The 22,262-nt window shown below is 52.1% G+C and overlaps 1 protein-coding gene across 3 annotated transcripts in view; it reads left to right on the plus strand.

Annotated features, from left to right (window-relative positions):
- Nucleotides 1-13,158, plus strand: part of SMAD6 (SMAD family member 6) — a 77,910-nt gene extending 64,752 nt beyond the window's left edge. For all 3 annotated transcript variants that reach the window (XM_070796947.1, XM_070796946.1, XM_019968173.2), the window contains one exon: nt 11,339-13,158. In XM_070796947.1, coding sequence (XP_070653048.1) covers nt 11,339-11,880 — 542 coding nt within the window. In that variant the 3' untranslated portion in view covers nt 11,881-13,158. The remainder of the gene's footprint in view (nt 1-11,338) is intronic.
- The last annotated feature ends 9,104 nt before the right edge of the window (nt 13,159-22,262 follow it).

Raw genomic sequence — 22,262 nt, forward strand, 5'->3', positions numbered from 1 at the left:
CTGGATACATTTTGAACAAGGAACCCTGCCTTTTCATTTTGAACTGGGCCCCCCAGTTCTGTAGCTGGCCTCGACACTCAGAGGTGTAGTCACCTGCTCACTGTAACACAGTCGTTAGGATCTGCACTCGTTCACCTCTCTGCTGCCTGTGGTCTCACGGAATTTTCCAGATCAAGAGAGAGTAGACAAACTACACATGGGGGCGGGGGCGGGGGGAGGTGGCGGGGGAGGTGTTCAAGGCACAGGGAGCTAAAGGATCCTCCTCACAGGGGACGGTGGAGCCAGGGATTTGAGGGGCCTGGGTTGTCGGGGCCTCCCCTGATTACCCCCTGGGATGTTTCTGCAGCAGCATAGGTTCCTGCCTCAGAGACAAGTTGATTGAGGGCAATTTTAAGGTACTTTGCTTTTATGGCTTTACATTCGGTCCAGGTAGAAGTCTGAGGCAGGAGGTTTGCCAATAAAACTCATATTGTATTTGGGAAATAAAAGAGAAATGGAGGTGCCCTGAATTCCCCCGACAGGGCAGGAGCGTGTCCCCAAATGGGCTTCCTTGAAGCACATCGCCGATTACCAGAGACCGCTTCCCCCCACTTCTGACGCCTGCGCAGGCTGTCCCCATCTGAACCCCCAAAGGGCCGACTTTGTTCTCTGTATTCTCAGATTCAACAGGGAAGTCAAGGTGGGGTTGAGTCAGTGAACTTTGGTACCTGAAGGCTCTGGTGAAAACCCACTCTCCCCCAAGACAGGAACCCCAAAGAGCAGCCAGGGACCTGGCTCCTGTGAGAATCCAGGAGTTCAGCCATCAGCAAGGCTGACTCGCAGGCAGGGAGGACGGGGGGCCCCTTCCCTCTCACAACTGCTGCCTCTCTCCTGGGGATCCAGGTACCCAGCTTCAACGCTGTACACACACAGTGCTTTTTTAGAATCTTTGCAGGGTTAAGATGAAGAGCCAGGCTTTCCCACCCCAGGGGGTCTCTGGCTAAGGAAACAAACAAACTTACACAGAATCCTAACTTTGTGATAAAACAAAAGACGACCTGGAATGAGAGCAAAGTTCAGAGCCTTTTGTTGCAGAAACTGGTTCCTTCTGGAAAACGTGGGGCTGATTTTATAAGCTGCTTATCACCAGCTCTCCCCTCCCCTTGGAGACTGAAGCTTTTCACCGTCCTTCCCTCCAGGACACAGGGAACCAGAATTCTCCCACCTAGACTCGAATTTCTGCCTGAAGTCGGAGAGGTTCTCCTGCCCAGCCTCCTTGCTGTTGTTTTTCAGTCACTAAGTCGCACCCAACTCTTTGCCACCCCATGGACTGCAGCCCACCAGACTTCCTTGTCTTTCACTATCTCTTGGAGTTTACTCAAATTCATGTCCATTTAGTCAGTGATGGCATCCAACCATCTCATCCTCTGTTGCCCCCTTCTCGTCTTGCCCTCAATCTTTCCCAGCACCAGGGTCTTTTCCAATGAGTCGGCTCTTTGCATCAGGTGGTCAGAGTATTGGAGCTTCAGCTTCAGCATCAGTCCTTCCAGTGAATATTCAGGGTTGATTTCCTTTAGGGTTGACTGGTTTGATCTCCTTGCTGCCTCTTTGGCGTCTTGTCTTTTCCGGCGTAGGGTGTTGGGGCTTCGTTTAGGACCGTCAGGCCGGGCCAGGTAGGCCTGCCAGTGTTTCTGGGGTACAGTCTGATGCTCAGCTCTGATGGAGAGTGATCTGATCGCAGCCTCAGTGTGGCTCTCAGAGCTGGGCCTGCCTGTAGAATGTTTTTAAGAAGGAAGCTTGGACCACAAAGCACCAAGGCCTGGGGAGAAAAGCCACAGCCCCCGGGCCCAGCGAACCTGAGAAAAGCTTACAGGGACAGCAGGGGGAGAAGGATGCTGATGGAAGTGATAGGTCCTGCTGGGCTCCGGGGATACTACGTGTGGAGGAGACCCTGAGCAGGCCTGTGTAGTAGGGCCCAAAGGAGAGCTTGTTTTATGCCAGGGTTGCAAGAGGAGCTCATCTTTTCAGGATCCATTCGCATACTGCAGGAGATTAAATAACAGAAACCTTACCCATCTCAGCCCAGGCCGCCACCTGGTTCTGCTGGAGACATGGGAGCGAGCAGGCAGGGGTCAGGGTGCCAGGGGTGAAGGAATCCCGCTGGGTCCAGCAGGACTGTTCTTAGAGACCAGTGACAGCTCGGCAGGCTGACCACTGACAGCGCATACTCCCTCTAAACCCTTCAGGGTGGCGCTCCCTGGGCCTCCCAGAAGAGCAGAGGCAGCGTGCAGGGCCCAGCAGAGAGAAGCAGGCTTGGGGTCAGGCCATCCGGTCAGGATTCCCACGCGGCCTTGCTCTGTGGCCTCTGTGACTTGGGGTCTGTCCTCAGAGAATGGGGGTGATCCTGCCTCCTGAACTGGGTGCAGAGCAGAGAGCACCCGGCACCCCCCACACCCTCCAATTACTCAGCCAGGGTCAGCAGCCCTTTGCTGAGGTCACCCTCCATTACTGCAGTGTATGCAGAACACGCTCCTTGTGTCAAGGAAAGGAGATGGGAGTCCGTGGGAGAAGCTGTCCTGAAACACTGGAAAAATACATGTTTGCAGGACTGCATTGGGGTCTATAGATAGTTGTTAGAAGGCATGGTTTTTGAAAACCCCCAAAAGGTGGGCAGTGTCTACTGGGGCCTCCATATTGCCACATCTAAAGACGACTTTGAACATCCAGTCCTTATAGAGCCGCCAAGTGCCGGCTTGGAGTGGACATGGATGGGCTGTTACAACACAGACTCTGTGCCATTACCCTGCAGGCCTCTGGGGTTTTGCAGCTCATAGGTTGTAACCACGAGAGAGTAATGCAAAGTCTCCAGTCTCCACATAGACGTGAGCTTGGATCCCAGATTGGCAGCTTCCTAGCTGAGGACTCTGGACTCACTACCTGACTGTTAGACCTCAGCTGCTTCTAAAAAGGGGAATTACTAAGAGAATGAACAGTATGATGAGACAGTGCATTTAAAGTCCTTCATACTCTGCTTAGCATTGGGTAAAAGTTCATTAGATGTTGGCTGGTATATCATCATCATTATTACTACTATTACTACTGGCTGGTTTATCGTTGTTACTACTGGTGCTCCTCTTCTCAGCATTTCCCCCTGATCCTCAACTCCACTGACACATTACCTGACCTAATATGAATACCCTTATGAACTATACAGACTGAATCAATCTATTCAATAATTTATACAATATAGAGATAAGATATACAGTGGTAATAATACTAGTGAAAAAAAAATAGCTGTTAACTTACAGAGTGCTTATTTTGAACCAGGCATTATTTTGCACTTGAAATTAATCCCAGCAGCCCGAGGCAGTAAGCGCTGATTGCATCCCCATTTTACAGTTTAGGAAACTGAGGCCCAGGTAGTGAAATCACTTACCCAAGATTTCACTGCTGGTGAGTGGCAGGGCTGAGATTCACACACATAGGCAGCTTTGTTCCTGGATCCTGTGCAGGAGACACCCAACTGGTCCTAGCTGCCAGTCTATTGTGAGTTTCTCCTGTAACCCTGGCCAGTTCCTTTCCCTCTTGGGGCCTCAGTTTTGCATCTGCAGAATCCTGAATTGTGGCCACACGGACCACGAATTTCCTGGACTCCCTCCTCCTGTTGTCATTTTCCCTTTGCCTGCTTCACTGCTGTCCAGGGGGTAACCCCCAGCCCTCCTGCCCCCAGCAGAGCGGCTAGTCAACTGTCTGGAAAGTGGTGGCCAAACAGTCCTTGGCCCAGAAACCAGCGGCTGAATGAGCCCCCAAGGTGGACCCCGTGAAGGCGGCGGTGGTGGCCAGACCGCCCGTGATGTAATGACCGATTAGGAACTTCCTCTTGGAAGCCTGGCTTCCTCCAGGGGCCAAAGGTGCGGGAGTTGAGGTGGGGGCGGGGAGGGGCGGGTGGGAGCGAATAAGAGGAAACTCCTGTCAGCTGGGCCCTGCTTTTGGAAAGCTTTCAGCGGAGCGGCTCGTTCTAAGCTGTTGACCATTAACATGGCCCTGTGCACATTCCTTCTCTGCTTTTACTACCGGATCCCAGTGAATAAAGGACGGGTCTCCCCCTCCCTTAACGAAGAAAAAAAAAAGAGCCTCTAATTAATGCTGCATCTTTAGACTTGCTGCAAAACCTGAAGCCATTTCTGCAGCTTAAAATGACAAAGGAAGGTTAAGTGGAAACTTCTTTTTCCCCCTTTAGTTTGATAACAAAAACTACTTATCTAATGGGCAAACAAGGCTTTTAAAGGGGTGTTAGGTTAACCAGATGCAGGGCCACGTAATTACTCCCAGGCCTGGGAGCCTCAGATGAAAAAGCTCCTGGTTGGATGGGAACTTAAAAGCCGTGGGCATAACATGGGACAGAAGAAAGGAGTTTTCCAGGAGGGCAGGCGGCCCCAACAGGGCTCTGTGCAAAGGGGATTGGAAAAGCCAGCCCTAGGCTCCTCCTTGGCTCTGCCACCAAATTGCTGGGTGACCCTGGGCAAGTCACTTAGCTTCTCTGAGCCTCCCTTCCCAGCTCTCGGTGGGGTCTGCCCTGGTTTCATTGTTCATTTAAGGTGTGGCTGGGCCAGCCCCCGGAAAGGCAGGGAGGCTGCTGTGGCCCAAGGGGGTGTGAAGCAGCAGCCAAAGCTTTGAACGTGGAGGAGCCTGAGCAGCCCAGCTAGGCCCTGGAGACTGGGGGACTCGGGGCCAGCTTCCTGTGAATGCCCTGAGCCTTCACATTTCCCTTCCTTGGAGTCTAAGCCATCCGGAGACTTTAATCTGGGCACTTCTGTGGTTCGCCTCCCAGGGTGGGCAAGTCCAAGGCAGTCTGGCGCGGCGGAAAGGGGAAGTCACGAGGGAAACAGGCTGCATTGCGTGTGTTCAGGCTTTTGGAGTGTGCGGCCCACGGGGGAGCGCACAGGAACGTTCCTGCCCTTTGTTTTGACAGAAAGCTGCTGATTCAAAGAAGCTAAAGGCTTTCCTTGGGATTTCAGCTTTCCTCGCCTTCCCCAGACTACAGTGGGCCCCATAGGTGCCCCAGCATCCCCACAAAATTACACATTGGGCTTGCAGGACCCTCACTTGGTCAAGAGGCCCAGAGGAAGGAATGCCAGCCATTGGAGGGGCTGGCTGCAGTGCAGGGGAGAGGACCTCCCGCTGGGCCAGTCTCCTCCTGTCCATGACAGGCATCCACCACCCTCTGGTGGCAGGAATGTGGGCGCCACCCAGAGGCCAGGCCACCCTTGTCCGGCCTGTCCCCTGGGCCCCCTGGGAGCCCTGCTGAGACCACTTTTAGGACAAGCCACAGAGGGCTGGCCTTTGTTGTCATCCTTTCAAGGCGTCGTACCTACGATGAATTGCACAGCTCTTTAGCGCATAGGTCATGATTTTTGACAGTGTGCATACCCGAGTTCCTGCTGTTCAAGATAGCAAACATTTCCAGCATCCCAGAAAGTTTCCTCATCCCCAGGGGAGCAAACATTTCCAGCATCCCAGAAAGTTTCCTCATCCCCAGGGGTTACTCCCCAGAGGTAATCCCTGTTCTGATTTCTGTCACTTTACTTCATTTTGTCTACTTAAGAATTTCGTATCAGCGGAAACAGCACATCTTTTGGGTCTGGCTTCTTTCACTCAGCCAGATGCATCTGAGATTCACCCACGTTGGGGCGTGTTTCAGCAGTTTATTACTTTTTACTGGTGAATCGTGTTCCACTATAGTGCGTTCATGCTCAGTTGTATCTGACTCTTTAAAACCCTATGGATTGTAGCCCGCCAGGCTCCTCTGTCCACAGGATTTTCTCAGCGAGAATACTGGAGTGGGTTGCTATTTCCTCCTCCTGGGGATCTTCCTAACCCATGGATCCAACCTGAGTCTCTTGCGTCTCCTGCATTGGCAGGTGGGAATTTACCACTGTACCACCTGGGAAGCCCTCTTGTACTGAATGGATGTGCCTTATTTTTGTTGATCCATTATCATAGCCTGTTTGGGCTGTGATCACAATGATACCCTAAATTGGGTAGCCTAAATAATACATATTTATTTCTCACAGTTCTGGAGTCTGGGAAATCCAAGGTCAAGATGCTTGCTGGTAGATCTGGTGTCTAGTGAGAGCCATTTCCTGGTTCATAAATGGTTGTATTCTTGCTATAGTCTCACACAGTAAAGTGACGGGGCTTTCTGGGGTCTCTTTTCTGATCTGTTCATGAGCTCCTCACGTCCCAAGGACCCTACCTTCTAATACTGTCACGTCAGGGATTAGCATTTTCAACCTGAACTTGGGGAGGGACACACATGAGCATTTAGTCCACTAACATCCATCCTCCTGCTGATGGACATCTGAGCTGCTTTCCAGGTTTGGGTGATTACGGTTAGAGCTGCTGTGAACATTCATGAAGTCATAGATGCGTAGAGCTCACTGTGCAGAGGGGAAGACTGAGGCCGGGAGAAGAAAGAGCGCCTGCAGATCGGGGCCAGGAGAGAGGACACCTGGCTGCAGGACTCCTGGCCCCCGGTCTGGTGCTGCTCCTCCAAGTCCGCCCCAGACATCACGCCAGCCCGCGCCTCTCCTCTCCCCCTCCCCCCGGAACCCTTCCAGCCGGGACCCAGAGTCTGGCTGGGAACTAGGCCAGGCCCTGAGCAGGGGGTAGCGAGCAGGAGTTTCGGTCAGAGAGCGGTCATCTTTGATGTTGTTCACTCGGGTCTGACTCCCCGGTATTTATTTGCAATTAAGGAGCTGGTTCCTAATTAGGCTGATGGCGGGACCACAGCCTTGGAGCCATGAGAAGAAAAAGATCTTCTGCAAGAGGCTGTCCCCTCGTATCCTGAGAGGCAGCTCAGGCTGCAGATGAGAGGCATGATGGGTGGAGTGGAGCTCTGCGTCTGAGGGGAGTGGAGAGGGGACCCTGGGTTTGGGGGTGCCTGCCTGCTCATTCTCAGAGAGCGTTGTCAGCTTGTGAACACGCAGCATTAGATGTGAATACACGTGTGTGTGTAAACAGAGCCGCAGGAGCACTCATCTGTGTCCCTCATGTTCAGCTATTCATCGCTTCACTTTGATTTCTTCACTTAATGAGCACCTTTTTGCACTTCAGGTACCAGGCTGGGAGCTAAACCTTAACATTGGTAAAGTGCTTTACAATTTGCAAAGGCCTCTGCTGTCCGTTGTCCTGTTGTAACCCCCCATGGTGGTGATCCTGGGTCATGACCCCCAACACCCGTAAGGAGCCCTGGCCTTTGAAGGGTTAGGCCAGCATGGGGACAGATAAACAGCTGCTTCTTTCTGCTCCAAATTGATCTGCTGCTGGAGTTGCCAGAAAGTTCAAAGAGGGACTGTGTAATTGAGGTACTCAATTATGAACAAGTCCATTTTACAGATGGGGAGATTGAGGCTTGGGGACATTCGGTGACTTGTTCATGGCCACATATCTAGTCTGTGGTGAGAGTTAGGTCTGTCTCACTCAGAAACCTTTTGGATCATGGGACAAGCACTGGTTAGAGTTCTGGGGTCTCTAGTTCTGGTCCCACTTCTGCCACCCACTGCTGTATGTCCTTGGGCAAGTCACCTGGTACCCCCCAACCCCCGGGCACCATCTTTGGGGCACAAGGACACTGGGCTCAGTTGATGGTTCCCACAGGCCACTCTCAGGACTGAGTTTTCACTGGTCTATGGTGAAAAAAACAAGAAAATTTCTTACAATGTAAATATATTTTTAGATTTTCTGATTTGATTTTTTAAATACTCTCTTTTTTGAGAATCAAATTATACTTTCTTTTGTGCTAGTGACAGTAGATGGTCTTGGGGTTTTTAATCAGTCTGTATGTGACAAAATAAAATTGTAGTGACCTTGTAATATTCCCACCCCACCCCCATTAAACAGTGTATTGGTTTGTGAAATTCCAGAGTATTGGGGCTCCCTGGATGAAATAGTGCCGTGGGACCCTCAAGCTCTGGAGCCCAGAGACCCTGAGAGCTAGGAGGAGACGAGGAGGCCTCAGGCATGGTGACAGGCTTACCTGCTGGGCTGCTGTCTCAGGATCAAACCTGAGACCCTAGACCTTGCCCAGCACCTTTCAGGCCTGAGGCCATCAGCCCCACCTACTGGGAAGGATTCCAGTAAGGGGTAGTGTGACGGCAGTGTGCCCACACTTGGCATATATTCTGTTTCCTTCCTCCTTCCCTTGCAGGGTGTTCCAAGAGCACCCTGGGGATACACGCAGACTTGGGACAGATGCAGAGAGGACTAAGACCCACCCCTTCCTCCTTGAGAGTTGAGGCCAGCCAGGGATGCTGACCAACAGCACAAACACCTGCTCAGGCCAAGAGCGAGGCTGCATTTGAGGCTCTAGGCACACAGGAGGGAGAGGTCAGAGAGGGCTTCCCAGAGGCGGCAGTCCATCCCTTGGAATTTGGAAGACCTGGCCCAGAGCCCAGGCTTGATGAGGTGTTACTGCTCATCCAGAGGCCACAGGAGGTGAGGCCCGGACTAGGCGGTGTCCCTGAGCACCACGGCTGGGGCCCAGGGCAACTCAGGGGCTGGGTGGTTTATCCCCATGCATAGGGTTCCATCCCCCGTGAGGAGTACCGACTGGAACAAGACCCGAGACACAGGTGTTGATCAGGGTTGGGGCGTGGTTAGATGATGAGGGCACAGTTGGTTTGGCTTGGCTGGGGTTGGAGGTGCTGAGAGGAGGGGGACAGGAAGGCCCACTTGGCCTTGAATTAAAAGCCTTTTAGGAGCTGCGAGGGAAGAAGTGCCCCACCCCTGGGGTCCCATTACTCTTCTCTCTGTTAAACTGCTTCTTAAGCTTTTATGAGTGGCTACACCCTGGGGCAGAGCTGCCCCTTTATGACTAGGGTGGCCCCTCTGTGCTTATCTGTAGAGGCGGACAGCAGTGCTCCCTCCCTCAGTAGGACTGTGTGAGTCTTCAGGGGATGAAGGCCTTTCGTTTGTGGCTCACCAGCTTGTGGGTAAGCACTTCTAGGACTCACAGACCACGAGAGCTGTCATGGTTGCAGATAGGGAAACTGAGGCTCTGAGAAGGTGGGGGGCCTGTCTGGAGTATGGAGAAGAGCTCCCCTCGAGAGTGTGGCCTGGCACTGATGCCAGCCCCAGCACTCTTGAGCGTGTGCCCTTGGCCGGTTATGGCACCTCCCGGGGCCTCAGTTTCCACACCCGTGGACAAGGCTGGTAGCAGGTGCACCAAGGCCGTCGTGAGGAAGTCACCTGGCTTATGGAGGGCACTCAGAGGTGCCCGCTGCCTGTGCTGTCGTGCAGCGTCCTCCAGGCATGCTTCTTTGCCTCTGCACCTCTGTGCCTGGTGCACTGATGGAGTTCTCACCTAACGAGAAGGTTGGTTTCGGAGTTTCACAGCCAGGCTGGGACGGTGCTGCTTCTCTGCATCTTGAGAGCTCTCAGACCAGTGCCAGATGGATGGATGGAGAAAGGGACAAGGGCGTGGGGTACTCCTGGCGGCCCTCCTGCTGGGACTGGCCTAGTGCCCACTGGTGGAGGGGCAGGTCAGCTGAGAGCAGGGGGGCCTGTTTCCCCCACTCTGACCACAGCTAGAACCATGAGGGGTCTGCGTAGGGACCATGAGACAAAGTATACATCCTCAGGGGCTAGCCTGGGGCCCTGTGGCTGGGACCTTAATGCCACCCTTTGAGGCTGTGCCCAGCCCCAGGCCACAGCAGAGCAAGCAGCCTAACAGGAAGCCCTCAGGTGCACAGTTCCCTGCTGGGGGTGCCTCCCAGAACATAAGGGAATGTCAGGAGCTCGGTCACCCTGCTGCTCCGTCTAGGCGGGACTGGACTGAAGGCCGACAGAGCTGACCTCACCCAGGCTCCTGAATGAAGTTGTTGGCAGTGCTTTCTCCCTCAGGTGTGACTGGACTTTGCTCTGTTTCTCTGGGAGGAGCTGAGCCATAAAGGGCCTCACTGTGTCCTCATCAGGCCTCCAGCAGACCTTCTCCCCCTGCCAAAGCCCCAGCCGGGGGCCTGAGTGGGAACACTTCACCCCACTGGGCGGTCTGCTTCTCAGAGCCGTGAGCTCAAAGGAGAGCCCAGGCGTCGAAATGCTTCAGAATCTGAGGCCGGCCACGCCTGAGGGCAGGGAGGAGGGGGCTGCCCTTCAAGATGGGGCCCTTGCTATACCTGGAAATTGTTAAATTCACGCAGACGCATAGAGGTGCTCCCAGCTGGAGTGAAAAGGGATTCCAGTCTTCATCCAGGCCACATCTTTGCTGTCACTGGGGAAAGTGGGGTCTGGAGAGGAGCAGCTGGGAAACTGGAGCCCTTGAGGAGCGATCTCCTTTCCCACTTAGAGACCCTTCATTTCTATGTCTCACAGAAGCGGCTGCAGTTCTGGTGAAGACCTGCACTTCCTGCCAAGAGAGCCAACCTGAGGGGCTGGGGTGGGGGCTGCTGGGAGACTCTGCATCACGCTCAAGGCTGAGGCTGGGAGCCATCAGCATTGAGCAGCAGTGATTCCCAGCTGCAAGAGATACTGGGGGCCATGTCCCCCACCCCACCCTATCCTGCCTTCTGATGCCTGAGTCCCCTCCAAGGGGTGATTTACACCCCTCCATTGCCTCACCCTGGTAGCTCACACAGTAAAGAATCCACCTACAATGCAGGAGACCTGGGTTCAAGTCCTGGGTCCGGAAGATCCCTTGGAGAAGGGAATAGCAACCTACTCCAGTATTCTTGCCTGGAGAATCACATGGACACAGAAGCCTGGCGGGCTATAGTCCACAGGGTCACAAGGAGTCGGAAATGACTGAGCGACTAACTTGCACTTCACCCCACACTGTTCAAGTTGAGGCTTGGACTGACTGGGTTCAAATCCTGGTGGTGCCACCCGCTAGCTGGGTGGCCTTGGGCTGCCAAGTCTCAGATCCTCATCTGTAAAATGAGAAGGTGGCCTCCTCGCCATTTCAGGAGGACCCAGAGAATCACGTGTGGAGTGAGGCCTGCAGAGCACAGCACCCAGAACAATGTAGGTGCTCACCGTTCAGCCCCTCCCTTGGGTGTGTGGGTGTGTGTCCCTCTTCCGCCGGCTTGTAAAACTCTATGGGCCGGAGCCGGGTGTGGCTCGTGTTTGGGTGCCCGTGGCACCTGGCACAGTTAGGTGCCCTGCCTTTGTGTGTGTTTGTGGGTGGGGCTGGGCGAGGGGGCCTGCAGGTTAAGTTTGAGGACAGCCTGGCCCGCAGTAGACGCTCCGCATGTCCGTGGGGTGCTAGAAGCTCCACGCACCTCCCCCTTCTCCCCGGGCCAGGCAGCCATACCACCTCCGCTGCCCGGGAATAACAGCTGCGTGCCCTGTGCTTGCCCCGCAGACGCCAGCATGTCTCCGGACGCCACCAAGCCGAGCCACTGGTGCAGCGTGGCCTACTGGGAGCACCGGACGCGGGTGGGCCGCCTCTACGCGGTGTACGACCAGGCCGTCAGCATCTTCTACGACCTACCTCAGGGCAGCGGCTTCTGCCTGGGCCAGCTCAACCTGGAGCAGCGCAGCGAGTCGGTGCGGCGCACGCGCAGCAAGATCGGCTTCGGCATCCTGCTCAGCAAGGAGCCTGACGGCGTGTGGGCCTACAACCGCGGCGAGCACCCCATCTTCGTCAACTCCCCGACGCTGGACGCGCCCGGCGGCCGCGCCCTGGTGGTCCGCAAGGTGCCTCCCGGCTACTCCATCAAGGTGTTCGACTTCGAGCGCTCCGGCCTGCTCCAGCACGGCCCCGAGCCCGACGCCGCCGACGGCCCCTACGACCCCAACAGCGTCCGCATCAGCTTCGCCAAGGGCTGGGGGCCCTGCTACTCCCGGCAGTTCATCACCTCCTGCCCCTGCTGGCTCGAGATCCTTCTCAACAACCACAGATAGCGCCCCCGCCACCTGCCCCGCCGCCGGGGGGGGCCCCGTGCCCAGAGACACAGCCCCCACGGACGAACCCCCCCCCCAGATATCATCTACCTAGATTTAATATAAAGTTTTATATATTATATGGAAATATATATTATACTTGTAATTATGGAGTCATTTTTACAATGTAATTATTTATGTATGGTGCAATGTGTGTATATGGACAAAACAAGAAAGACGCACTTTGGCTTATAATACAGATATATTTTCTTTCTCTTCCTCCTTCCTCTTTATGTTTTTTTTTTTCTTTAAAGAAAATGATACAGCAGAGCCAGGTGGAAAAGCCTGGGTTTGGTGTCTGGTTTCTGAAATATTAATGCCCAGACAAAAAGCTAATACCAGTCACTCGTTGATAATAAAGTATTCGCATTATAGTTTTTTTTTTTTTTTTTAAACTGTCTTCTTTTTAACAAAGAGGGATGTGCAGGGTTTCCGTGGGTTTCTGACCAGTCAGGCATTTGAAACTTGATTTCAGTCTTTTAGTGGTTAAAGAATAGAGGGAATTACATTGAAAAGGAAGGAAGGACCTATGTTTGTTCTTAAGACCAGAGAAGGTTCTGTTGTTCCTTCCCTCCCTTGGCTGTGGGGTGTCCACAGGATTCAGGAGAAGGAGGGGGAGTTTGTGGTCCATCCATCCTGGGTAAGTGCTTCCAATCTGATGGGGAGGCTCATGCTCTGGCTTACGCCAGCTCTCAGTCTGATGTCCATATCTCCCATCTCTGAGCTGTCTGCAAACTAGAAGACTAATTCTCACCACTTTGGGGAAATGATCTGTGGAAGAAAGACTGAGATGGTGGGTGTTGGACCCACTTAATGGCCTTGTGGAAGCTCCCTGAGCCCCAGGGTGAAACTCCCTTTTAGGACCTAAATAAGCTACCCTCTGATCCCTCACCAAGGAGGTCAGAACCTGCCCATCTGGGGCTGTCCTCATGATTGATGCAAAGGCAGGTGGTTTCTTTCTTCTCTATAAAAGGGAAAAAGTTAAAGGTTCTGGAAGGGTAAATGACTAGCTCATGAAACTGACCAAGGTTAGAACTTACATCTAATTGTAGGACCAGAGCCATATTAAATCAGTTTCCTCTCTTGAGAAAACTCAAAAAAAGAAGGCTTTCTTGGCCAAATAACTAGGGAATGTTACATTGTATATCTTCTTTCTTGGAGATTTACATTAGCCTATTAAATGCTCTGAGAAGTCCTGTGTATTATCTATTGCTGCGTAATAAATTATCCCAAAACTTGGCAGCTTGAAACAACTACCATTTATTATCACACAGTTTCTGTGCTCAGGAATGTGGGAGCAGCTTAGCTGGGTGGTTCTGATTCAGGGTCTCTTGAGGCTGCAATCAAGCTGTCGGCCAGGGCTGCAGTCATCTGAGGCTTAACTGGGCCTGGAGGACCCACTTCCAAGCCTGCTCACGTGGCTGTTGGCTGGAGGCCTCAGTTCCTCACCACATAGGCCTCTCCATTGGGCTACTCATGACGTGGCTTGCCCGAGAGCAACTGATCCAAAAGAGAGAGACCAAGTGTGAGGCTGCTGTCTTTCCTAACCTTATCTCAGAAGCGTCATTCCATCACTTCTGCCATGTTCTATTGGTCACACAAACCATTCTTGCTACAGGGTGTGTGTGTGTTGGCGGCGGGTGTGTGTGGGGGGCGGGGGGAAGTGTTGCTACACTAGAGTGTGAATGCCCGGAGGTGGGAATCATGGCCACCACATCCTCCAAGAACTACACTATTTTTACTTCATTTCCCAAAGTTCTATGCCAGTGGACTCCTTTCCACCCCTCTAATTCTGTCTCAGACCCAGGTCAGCCAGCCCAGTCCCTTTCACTCCACTCTGCCACCCCAGACCCGAGCTTCCCAGGAGTCCCCCCTTCCTCTGCTGTCCCCGCTGTCCAGGCCTTGGTCCTCCTGGGGCACAGTGAGCAGAACTGTGCTCTGTTGGAAGATGGGTTCGGAATCACTATCTGTCTTCTTTTCAAGTCAGTGATTACCGACATGAACTGTCTGTGAGTCCTTACTACCCGTGGCGCGAGAACCTCTGTGAGGGTGTTCTTGGCCAGTCCCCCTTTCCAGATGGAGAAATGGAAGCTTATGGGAATACTGTCCTGTGCCCAAGCTCCCTGGGGGACAGGACATGTCTCTGTCTCAGATGCAGGCTGGGCGTCCTGTCCAACGTCCTCTCGTGCTGGTTGTGACTGGCTTTGCTGGAGTGGGCCTACCCCCTGGGGACCACCCTTGAGTCTGGAGGGCTGAACTCTGGGGACCCAGGGGCCTCAACCTTGCAGCAGTCTTGCTCCCAGGCCTGCCCACTGCCCAGGCTGAGAACCTCCCTGAGCTCCTTGGAAGGCCTCAAGTGCTGCAGAGAGGCCTCACGGCTGCCTTTCTTCGCAGGGGTCTGAGGCTGCAATTCTGGTCCCTCAGTTCACAGGGGGAAACCGAGCCCCAAACAGGACAGGCTGAATTGCTGAGGTCACAAGTGGCAGCAGGACCTCCATCCTCCCCCTTTCCCAGTCGTGGTGCCGGCAGAAACTTTGTGGTTTCCCCAGACCACCCAGGGATTGGTGACTCAGGCTCCAGAAGACACTTTCTAAACAAGGCCCTGTCTCTGGAGAGCCTGGTGGGAGCTGGGTCCTTGCAGGCTCTGGGAAGTGCGGTGGGTGGGGTTTACTGTCCCCAGGCCCAGGCCTAGGATGGGGACAGAGGGGGAATGGATTTCCTGCTATTGGCTAGATTTGTGGAGAGGGGTTAGTCCCTCCTTTGCCCCTCTCTCTCTACTGCACAGCCCACCCCTACGTCCTGTCTCTTCCCTGCCTTAGTCTCTGAAAGTGTCTGGGTGTGAGAGTGTGGAAGGATGGATCTATGAGCCAGAGAAGTACAGCTTGGTGAGTGAGGAGTCCTAGAAATCTTGTGTTCAGGCTTCAGCTGAGAAAACGCAAGGCTCAGAGAGAGCTATGAGGAGCCCAAGGTCACACAGCAAGTTCGGGGCAGAACTGAGCCTGAACCCCAGGTCTCAGAACGCCTGATCTGGCTGCTTCCTCAATGTCTGAACACAGATTCCCTCATTACTCCAGAGAGTGTGCACACACCTCTGTTCACTTCTGGGAACTACCCCCATCCCTTCCCACTATCTGTTCCGGAAGCTTCCATCCCACACAATTCAGAGGGCTTCATTGTTCCGGCTGTCTTTGGCTGTAACTGCCTTGTTTTAATCCAGACTCTGCCACTTACCACATAAAGTGATCTGAGGCATGTTATTTAACCTCTCTGTGCCCAAGTTTCCTCATCAGAATTACAAGAGTATTTCCATCCTAGGATTGTCAGGAAGATTACATGAATTAATGACTGTTATGCAATGGCAGCCCACTCCAGTACTCTTGCCTGGCAAATCCCATGGACGGAGGAGCCTGGTGGGCTGCAGTCCATGGGGTCACTATGATTCAGACACAACTGAGTGACTTCCCTTTCACTTTTCACTTTCATGCATTGGAAAAGGAAATGGCAACCCACTCCAGTGTTCTTGCCTGGAGAATCGCAGGGACAGGGGAGCCTGGTGGGCTGCCGTCTATGGGGTCACACAGAGCGGGACACGACTGAAGCGACTTAGCAGCAGTCCAGGATGCCAGGGCCTCCACCAACAGCTGCTGTGGCCTCTTGAATAGGCCTCCTTCCCTCTCCCACCCCTTTCAATCCACTCCTCACCCAGAGTCATGGTCTGCACCCAGATCTTTTTTTAACAAATAATTAATTTATTTGTTTTTGGCTGTGCTGGATCTTCATTGCTGCTCAGGCTTTTTTCTAGTTGCGGGGAGCAGGGGCTGCTCTCTAGTTGCAGTGCACAAGCTTTTCGTTTCAGTAGCTTCTCTTGTAGCAGAGTGTGGGCTCTAGGGCACGTGGGCTTCCGTGGCAGCTCCTGGGCTCTAGAGCACAGGCTCAGTAGCTGTGGTGCATGGGCTTCGTTGTTTCGCGGCATGTGGGTTTTCCCCGATTAGGGGTTGGATCCATGTCTTCTGCATCGGCAGGCGGATTCTTTACCACTGAGCCACCAGGGAAGCCCCGGCACCCAAATCTGACAGTGAACCTCCTCCATGTGATGGTGACCTCTCCGATGACTGCCTGTGTCTTTAGGATATAGAACTGCCTCTGAGAGGACCTAGCCCTGCCCTGAGTCTTCTTGGCCCAGTACCATCTAACGCCACACTCCAGACCTCTCTGTCCCCACTAGGCCTTTGCCCAAACTGCCCCCTGCTCCTGACCATGCCCTGGCCTGCCCAGTGCAAGATCTGACCATGCTGCTGTCCCCTCTCTCCTCCCTAGGAGTCTCCTGGAAGCCAGAGATGTCTTATGATCTTGGTCTAGCCCAGTGCCGGACACAGAGGATGGGCTTTCTGGATGTTTGTGGAGTGAAAGGGTCATGGGAGTACTAGATGTGGGCGTGTTTTATAAACTGCAGGAATGAGCAGGCATCCAGAGGGGGGTATGTTTATTAGTACCATGCGTCTCCATGACAACCCCAGCTGACTTTTTCTAGGCCTCTAAGAACCTTCACACCCTCCACTAGCCTCAAGCCCCAGTCCTATAGTCTTATTTTACCCTCTTGGGGCTGTGGTAGCAAGAATTCCTGATTTGAGAGGGGACATCCCTTTAAAGACTTAGAATACAGAATCAGAAAATGTCTAGTTCTATTACTGTCATAGAACTGAAGCTCAGAGAGGTCAGGCTGCTAACCAGGGTCACACAGCAAGGCAATGGCCAATGGAGGCCAAACCCTTGACCTGGGGCTCCTTTCAGAGTTGAGCTCTCAGAGATGCTGTAAAGGCTTCTGAGAAACCTGCATTAGTCTGACCAAAGCAGAGGAGAGGCAAGAAGGTTAGTGGTAGAGATCATTTTTTGGTTGTGTTTGTTTTTAATTGTGGTTAAAAAAAAGAACATATATAGTGTAAAAGTGACCAGTTGAACCATTTTGCAGTGGCATTAAGTACATTTGCACTGTTGCACAATCATCACCACCAACCCTCCCCAGAACTTTTTCATCTTTTCTATGTTTTTGTGGTTAGTGTTATTATTGTGGTAAAATACACAGAGCAGAAACTTTGCGATTTTAACCATTTTTCAGTGTGTGGTTCTGTGGCATTAAGAATATTCTCCTTGTTGTGTTTCCTATGCTTTTTAATAAAAGGCAAATGAAGACAAAGTTTTACAATTCTTCACCCTGAGGTTGAGGGTTTTGCTGACTTCCGGCAGCCTGGGTAACCCAGAGGAAGCTGTGTGTCACCTTGGCTTGGGTGGGCTCGGTGGAGGATACTGGGAAAAGGGGAGTCCAGTGAAGGCTGACTGTCACCGGGAATATGAGTTGAAACAGCCTCTCAGCCTTGCTGTTTTCAATGCAGCTCATAGTGAGGCTAGTGGAGTGTAGATGAAATACCTAGAATTTCTGAGTGTGAGACCAGGAGCTCATGGGCTGAGCAGAGGATACAGGTGGTTTTTAATGTGACCTCCTTGACTCCCGGGGGGCACTGTGGGAGACCTGGCTGAATGGCGCTAGGAAAGGCCCCTCCCTGGGCTTTAATTTCCCCTCGAAAATGAAAGGTCTAAACCAGATGTCTTGATGATGCCTTCTGGAGGAGCCCAGGGCTTCTAGAGATTGTTTGCTGCCCACCCCAAAACCTAAGGTGGACTTTCTCTTTTAAAAATTTCATATATTTGTTGATCTTCGGCCGTGCTGGGACTTTTTTGCTGTGCCAGCTTTTCTCTAGTTGCAGTGAGCAGGGGCTACTCTTCTTTGTGGTGTGCCAGCTTCTCATTGCAGTGGCTTCTCTTCTCACAGAGCCCAGGCTCTAGAGCACAGGCTCAGTAGCTGTAATACACGGGCTCGGTTGCTCCAGAGCACGTGGGGTCTTCCTGGACAAGGGATCGAACCTGTCTCCTGCTTTGGCAGGTGGATTCTTTACCACTGAGCCACCCAGGGAAGCCCTAGGGTGGGCTTTCATATTGGATCTGCTGAGAGGAGCTGGGGCGCTTGCTAGTAATAGAACCCTTACTTTGTTTAGCAATAACCATAACAGTTTTCATTTATTAAGGGACTTGTTATTAATATATACTAAAGTGTTAGTCACTCTGTCATATCTGACTCTTTGTGACACCATGGACTATAGCCTTCCAGGCTCCTCTGTCCATGGAATTCTCCAGGCAAGAATACTGGAGTGGGTTGCCATTCCCTTCTTCGGGGGATCTTCCCCACCCAGGGGTCAAACCTGGGTCTCCGCGTTGCAGGCAGATTCTTTACCATCTGAGTGTTCTATACTAGGCACTTTGTATTATCTCATTTAATCCTTATCCCTGATTTATAGATGAGGCTCAGGGAAGTTAAGCAGGGTCACATAGCTAGTAAGTATCAGATGGAAGATTCCCACCCAGATCTCTGGTTCCAGAGCTGGTGTTCCTACCTACCCACCCCCACCCCCCTCATCCTTCGAATGAATGGTGCACTTCTGAACTTGACTGAGCTCACAAGCTTTGGAGGCGACTCCCGGGGCTCCAGGCCCAGCTCTGCCTCCAGCTAAGTGACTTCGGATAAGTTATTTAAGGATTCTGTGCCTCAGTTTCCTCATTTGTTAGCATGGACACCTTCTAGGATGGTTAGGAAGATGAAATTAAATGGGTTTCTATTTGTGAAGCGGTTAGAATAGGACCTGCTTATAGTCCCATTTAGCATTTGTTGAATTTTTAAAATACTATATTTATTGCCAGCTTTTGGGGGTCGGTTTTGCTTGAACCAGCACATTAATTGGGAATGTTTATTGATTGTAGTTTCACTTTCTAGTTCTCATCTTTGAGCAATGAACAAAATGGGGCTTTAGGAATGCCTAGGAAAACATGCATATAAACAACACTGCATACATGCATGCGGTCCAAGTCGGCTTTCCTTAACACTGCGAACCAAACACATCTATTCATGAGTTTTTGTAGAAAAGGGGGGAAAAAGATCTTCTCTGTTGGCCATAGAATGTTGGCTAAGCTCCTTAAATTGTCTAAAATGGGCAGCATTTTGGTGCTTTCTGAGCATGTGTACTGGAAGCAGATCCTTCGGAAGTGGCAACCCTACCCCCACCTCGTTCCCACTTCGCTCTCCTCGTCCACCCGTGGAGCGACGATGCTTGCCATTCCTGGCCCTCATGACAGCTCTTTTGACTCTTTAAGAATCCCCAGCTTTGTGCTGCCCAACATATAATGTCAATACACGTCAAAAACCACATCGGATCCCCAGAAAGCCGAGTGGCGCCTTGGTGACAGGCCTCGGCTGGCTCCCAAGCTCTCCGCACTCTGGGGCTCCGGGGCTGAGGTCTGACCCTTGGGCCCCTTGGCCCCATCTGGGCGCACAGCCCAGGTCTCTGCCAGGCCCTGGCTGTGCTGAGGGGTGTCCCTGCCACAACTTGCAGGGAGGAAGAAACAGCTTGAGCCACACAAAGATTTTTAAACAAATATGCAGAATTAGTCTGCATATTTGGGATCCCATTCTATCCAAGTCTGAGGCTGTAGAGTCCCAGGGGTCTTCCACTCAGGGAGGGCTCTGGCCGGCCTGGCCCTAGCTTAAGCAGGCGATGTCATCAAACATCCCCTGGGACAATTTCTAAACCTCAGGAGTGGGCTCCCAAGTGACCAGGATAAGCCAAAGGCCTTTGAGGTAAGTCTGTTCTGGAATTTGTCATGGTTAGGGTGAGAAGAGCCATGAAAACCATCTCTGAATGAGAGATTTTGCCACCTTCTTGGTCAAGCCTTCTGTCTGAACTGCAGTTGCTGAGGAATTTGGGCCGGTTTTGCAGAGAAGTGGAAAGCTTTGATGTTTGAATCCTGGCTCCACCATTTTCCACTCTCTCTGAACTTTTCATGTGTTTCCTCTGGGCTGTGGTTTTCTCATACATAAAATGAGAATGATATCCTCTATCACGTAGGGACCAAATGAGAAAGCTTGTAGTGTGGGGAGATAATTCTCCATGGGACTCTCTAAGAATCTTGGCAGCAAAGGCACAGACTGCTTGTATTCCAGACTCTTTCTTCAAGGATATACGACAACCAAGAGCCTTAGAGATAGTGTCTCCCTCTGGTGCAAAGGACGGGCATTTAACTAACCCTTATAAAAGATTTGGGTTCCCAAGCTTAGGATTCTGCTCCTATAAAGCACTCTACTGGGTGTGAAGTTGTCACTCGCCCCTCTTTGCACCACAAGAAAACCAATGCAGACATGCTGCCAGCAGTGCCCTGAGTACTGGAAACCCGTCATCTCTGAACCAGGAGTCTCTCGTCTTCTGTCAGCATCCAGGAAACAGGGCAAGCTAACTTATTGTCTTACAAATTGGGTAAAGTCTCAGATCCTTTCATAGACTTTGACAGTGATGCAGGAGGGATCTTGAGAGAGACATGGCTTTCTGGATAAGGAAAGAGGAGGGTCTTACAAGCCAGTTAATGGAATTTTGAGGAAGTCCATGGAACTCAGTAGCAAATATATTGATCAAGATTTATGGCCAATCGGGCAATAAAGTGAAGTGAAGTCGCTCAGTCCTGTCCGACTCTGCGACCCCATGGACTGTAGCCTACCAGGCTTCTCCGTCCATGGGATTTTCCAGGCAAGAATACTGGAGTGGGGTGCCATTGCCTTCTCCAGGGGATCTTCCTGACCCAGGGATCGAACCCAGGTCTCCCGCAATGCAAGCAGATGCTTTACCCTCTGAGCAATAGATGTCCCTATATTTTATTGCCTTTTATTGAAGAGAGTTTCTCACTAGAATTTCTCCTGGGGGATGGAGGTTGTTCTTGCCTTTTAGATAGCAGTTATGGAGATGGGTACTTACACTGAGAAAGGAGAGAAATTCACCACTGACATGGACAGGAAACCGAGGGATCCTTAGAACTTCAGCTGGTTCGCTTGAGACAAGAGGGTGGGACAGTCACGCTCCTTAGGGAAGAATGATGACTCACCCCCTCATCCAGTGTGTCCTACTGACTTTAGATCCAGGCAGAGGTGACAGTCGGGAGTCTATAAGTGGGTCCTGGCTGCTCTAAGGTAATTTTGACTTTCTTGGGGAAATTTCCCGGGGGAAACCATAGGTGGAGAATGGACTGGTATCGGGGCTCTTACTACTGCAGGTTGGGTTTGTCCTGATGGGGTCCACTGGGCGGCGGCATCTACTCTGCATCAGTGTGCCAGCTCTGCGAATGGGCACAGCCACTGTGCTCAGTGGGCAGAATGACTGTTCTCATAGCTCCAGCCAACAGTCCTCTTGATGGAGTTTGTTATAGTTTTGTTGTCTCTTGGATCTAACCAATGACCTGGCTGTTTAATTTGTCACTAGGAGAACTACAAACTGGCAAATTAAAGACACCTCTCTGCTGCTGCTAGGTCACTTCAGTCGTGTCTGACTGTGCAACCCCATAGACGACAGCCCACCAGGCTCCCCCGTCCCTGGGATTCTCCAGGCAAGAACACTGGAGTGGGTTGCCATTTCCTTCTCCAATGCATGAAAGTGAAAAGTGAAAGTGAAGTCGCTCAGTCGTATCCGACTCTTAGCGACCCCATGAACTGCAGTCTACCAGGCTCCTCCATCCATGGGATTTTCCAGGCAAGAGTACTGGAGTGGGGTGCCATTGCCTTCTCCAAAAGACACCTCTCTATAGGGTCATAAACTGTTGCCACTAATTGAGGCTGCTGATTGAACTTTGTTGGTCATTCTTGCAGACACCTGTTGGAAATGGTCTGTTCTCTTATGAGACTGACTGGCATGCCTGCCCTAGCCAGCCTGCCCCCTGTAGCTGCCTGAACCTATCCCCTACCAGACATGACTACCCTCAGAGACCAGAGCAAGGAAAGGATGGCATGTTTCTACACAGTCCGCCAAGCCTGAGACTGCTGCCCAAAGTTGACCTGTAAGCATGAACCGTGGCTGCTTATGGGAGATTGACTGCTTCAGACCTCTGACCCCGTCTTGGGGCTGTGGATGTATGCTTCCATGCTGTTGACACATTTTTAAGTTATGTTGTCACTGGCAGTCAGATCAGCCAATTCCAGCCACAGCATTTTGGCCCCGAAGCTGATCTGGGTCATGTTTTCACATTCAGGGCCATTTGCAGTTTAACAACGGTGCAAACTTACTGCAGAAGACACTTGACAATGGGCTGCTGGTCAAAGTGTTCATGACCGTCCCTGCTCCCTGCTGTTCACAGGGATGGTCTAGGTTGGGTCAACATTCCCAACTTTCTCTCCCTCCCCTCTTCTTGGTCCACACACCTGAATAAGGCAGCTTGGTTGTTGATTGTGACTGTCCCCAGAAAGGGATCACCCAACTCTG

Source organism: Bos indicus, chromosome 10 (assembly GCF_029378745.1).
Source record: "Bos indicus isolate NIAB-ARS_2022 breed Sahiwal x Tharparkar chromosome 10, NIAB-ARS_B.indTharparkar_mat_pri_1.0, whole genome shotgun sequence".
Lineage (NCBI taxonomy): Eukaryota > Metazoa > Chordata > Mammalia > Artiodactyla > Bovidae > Bos > Bos indicus.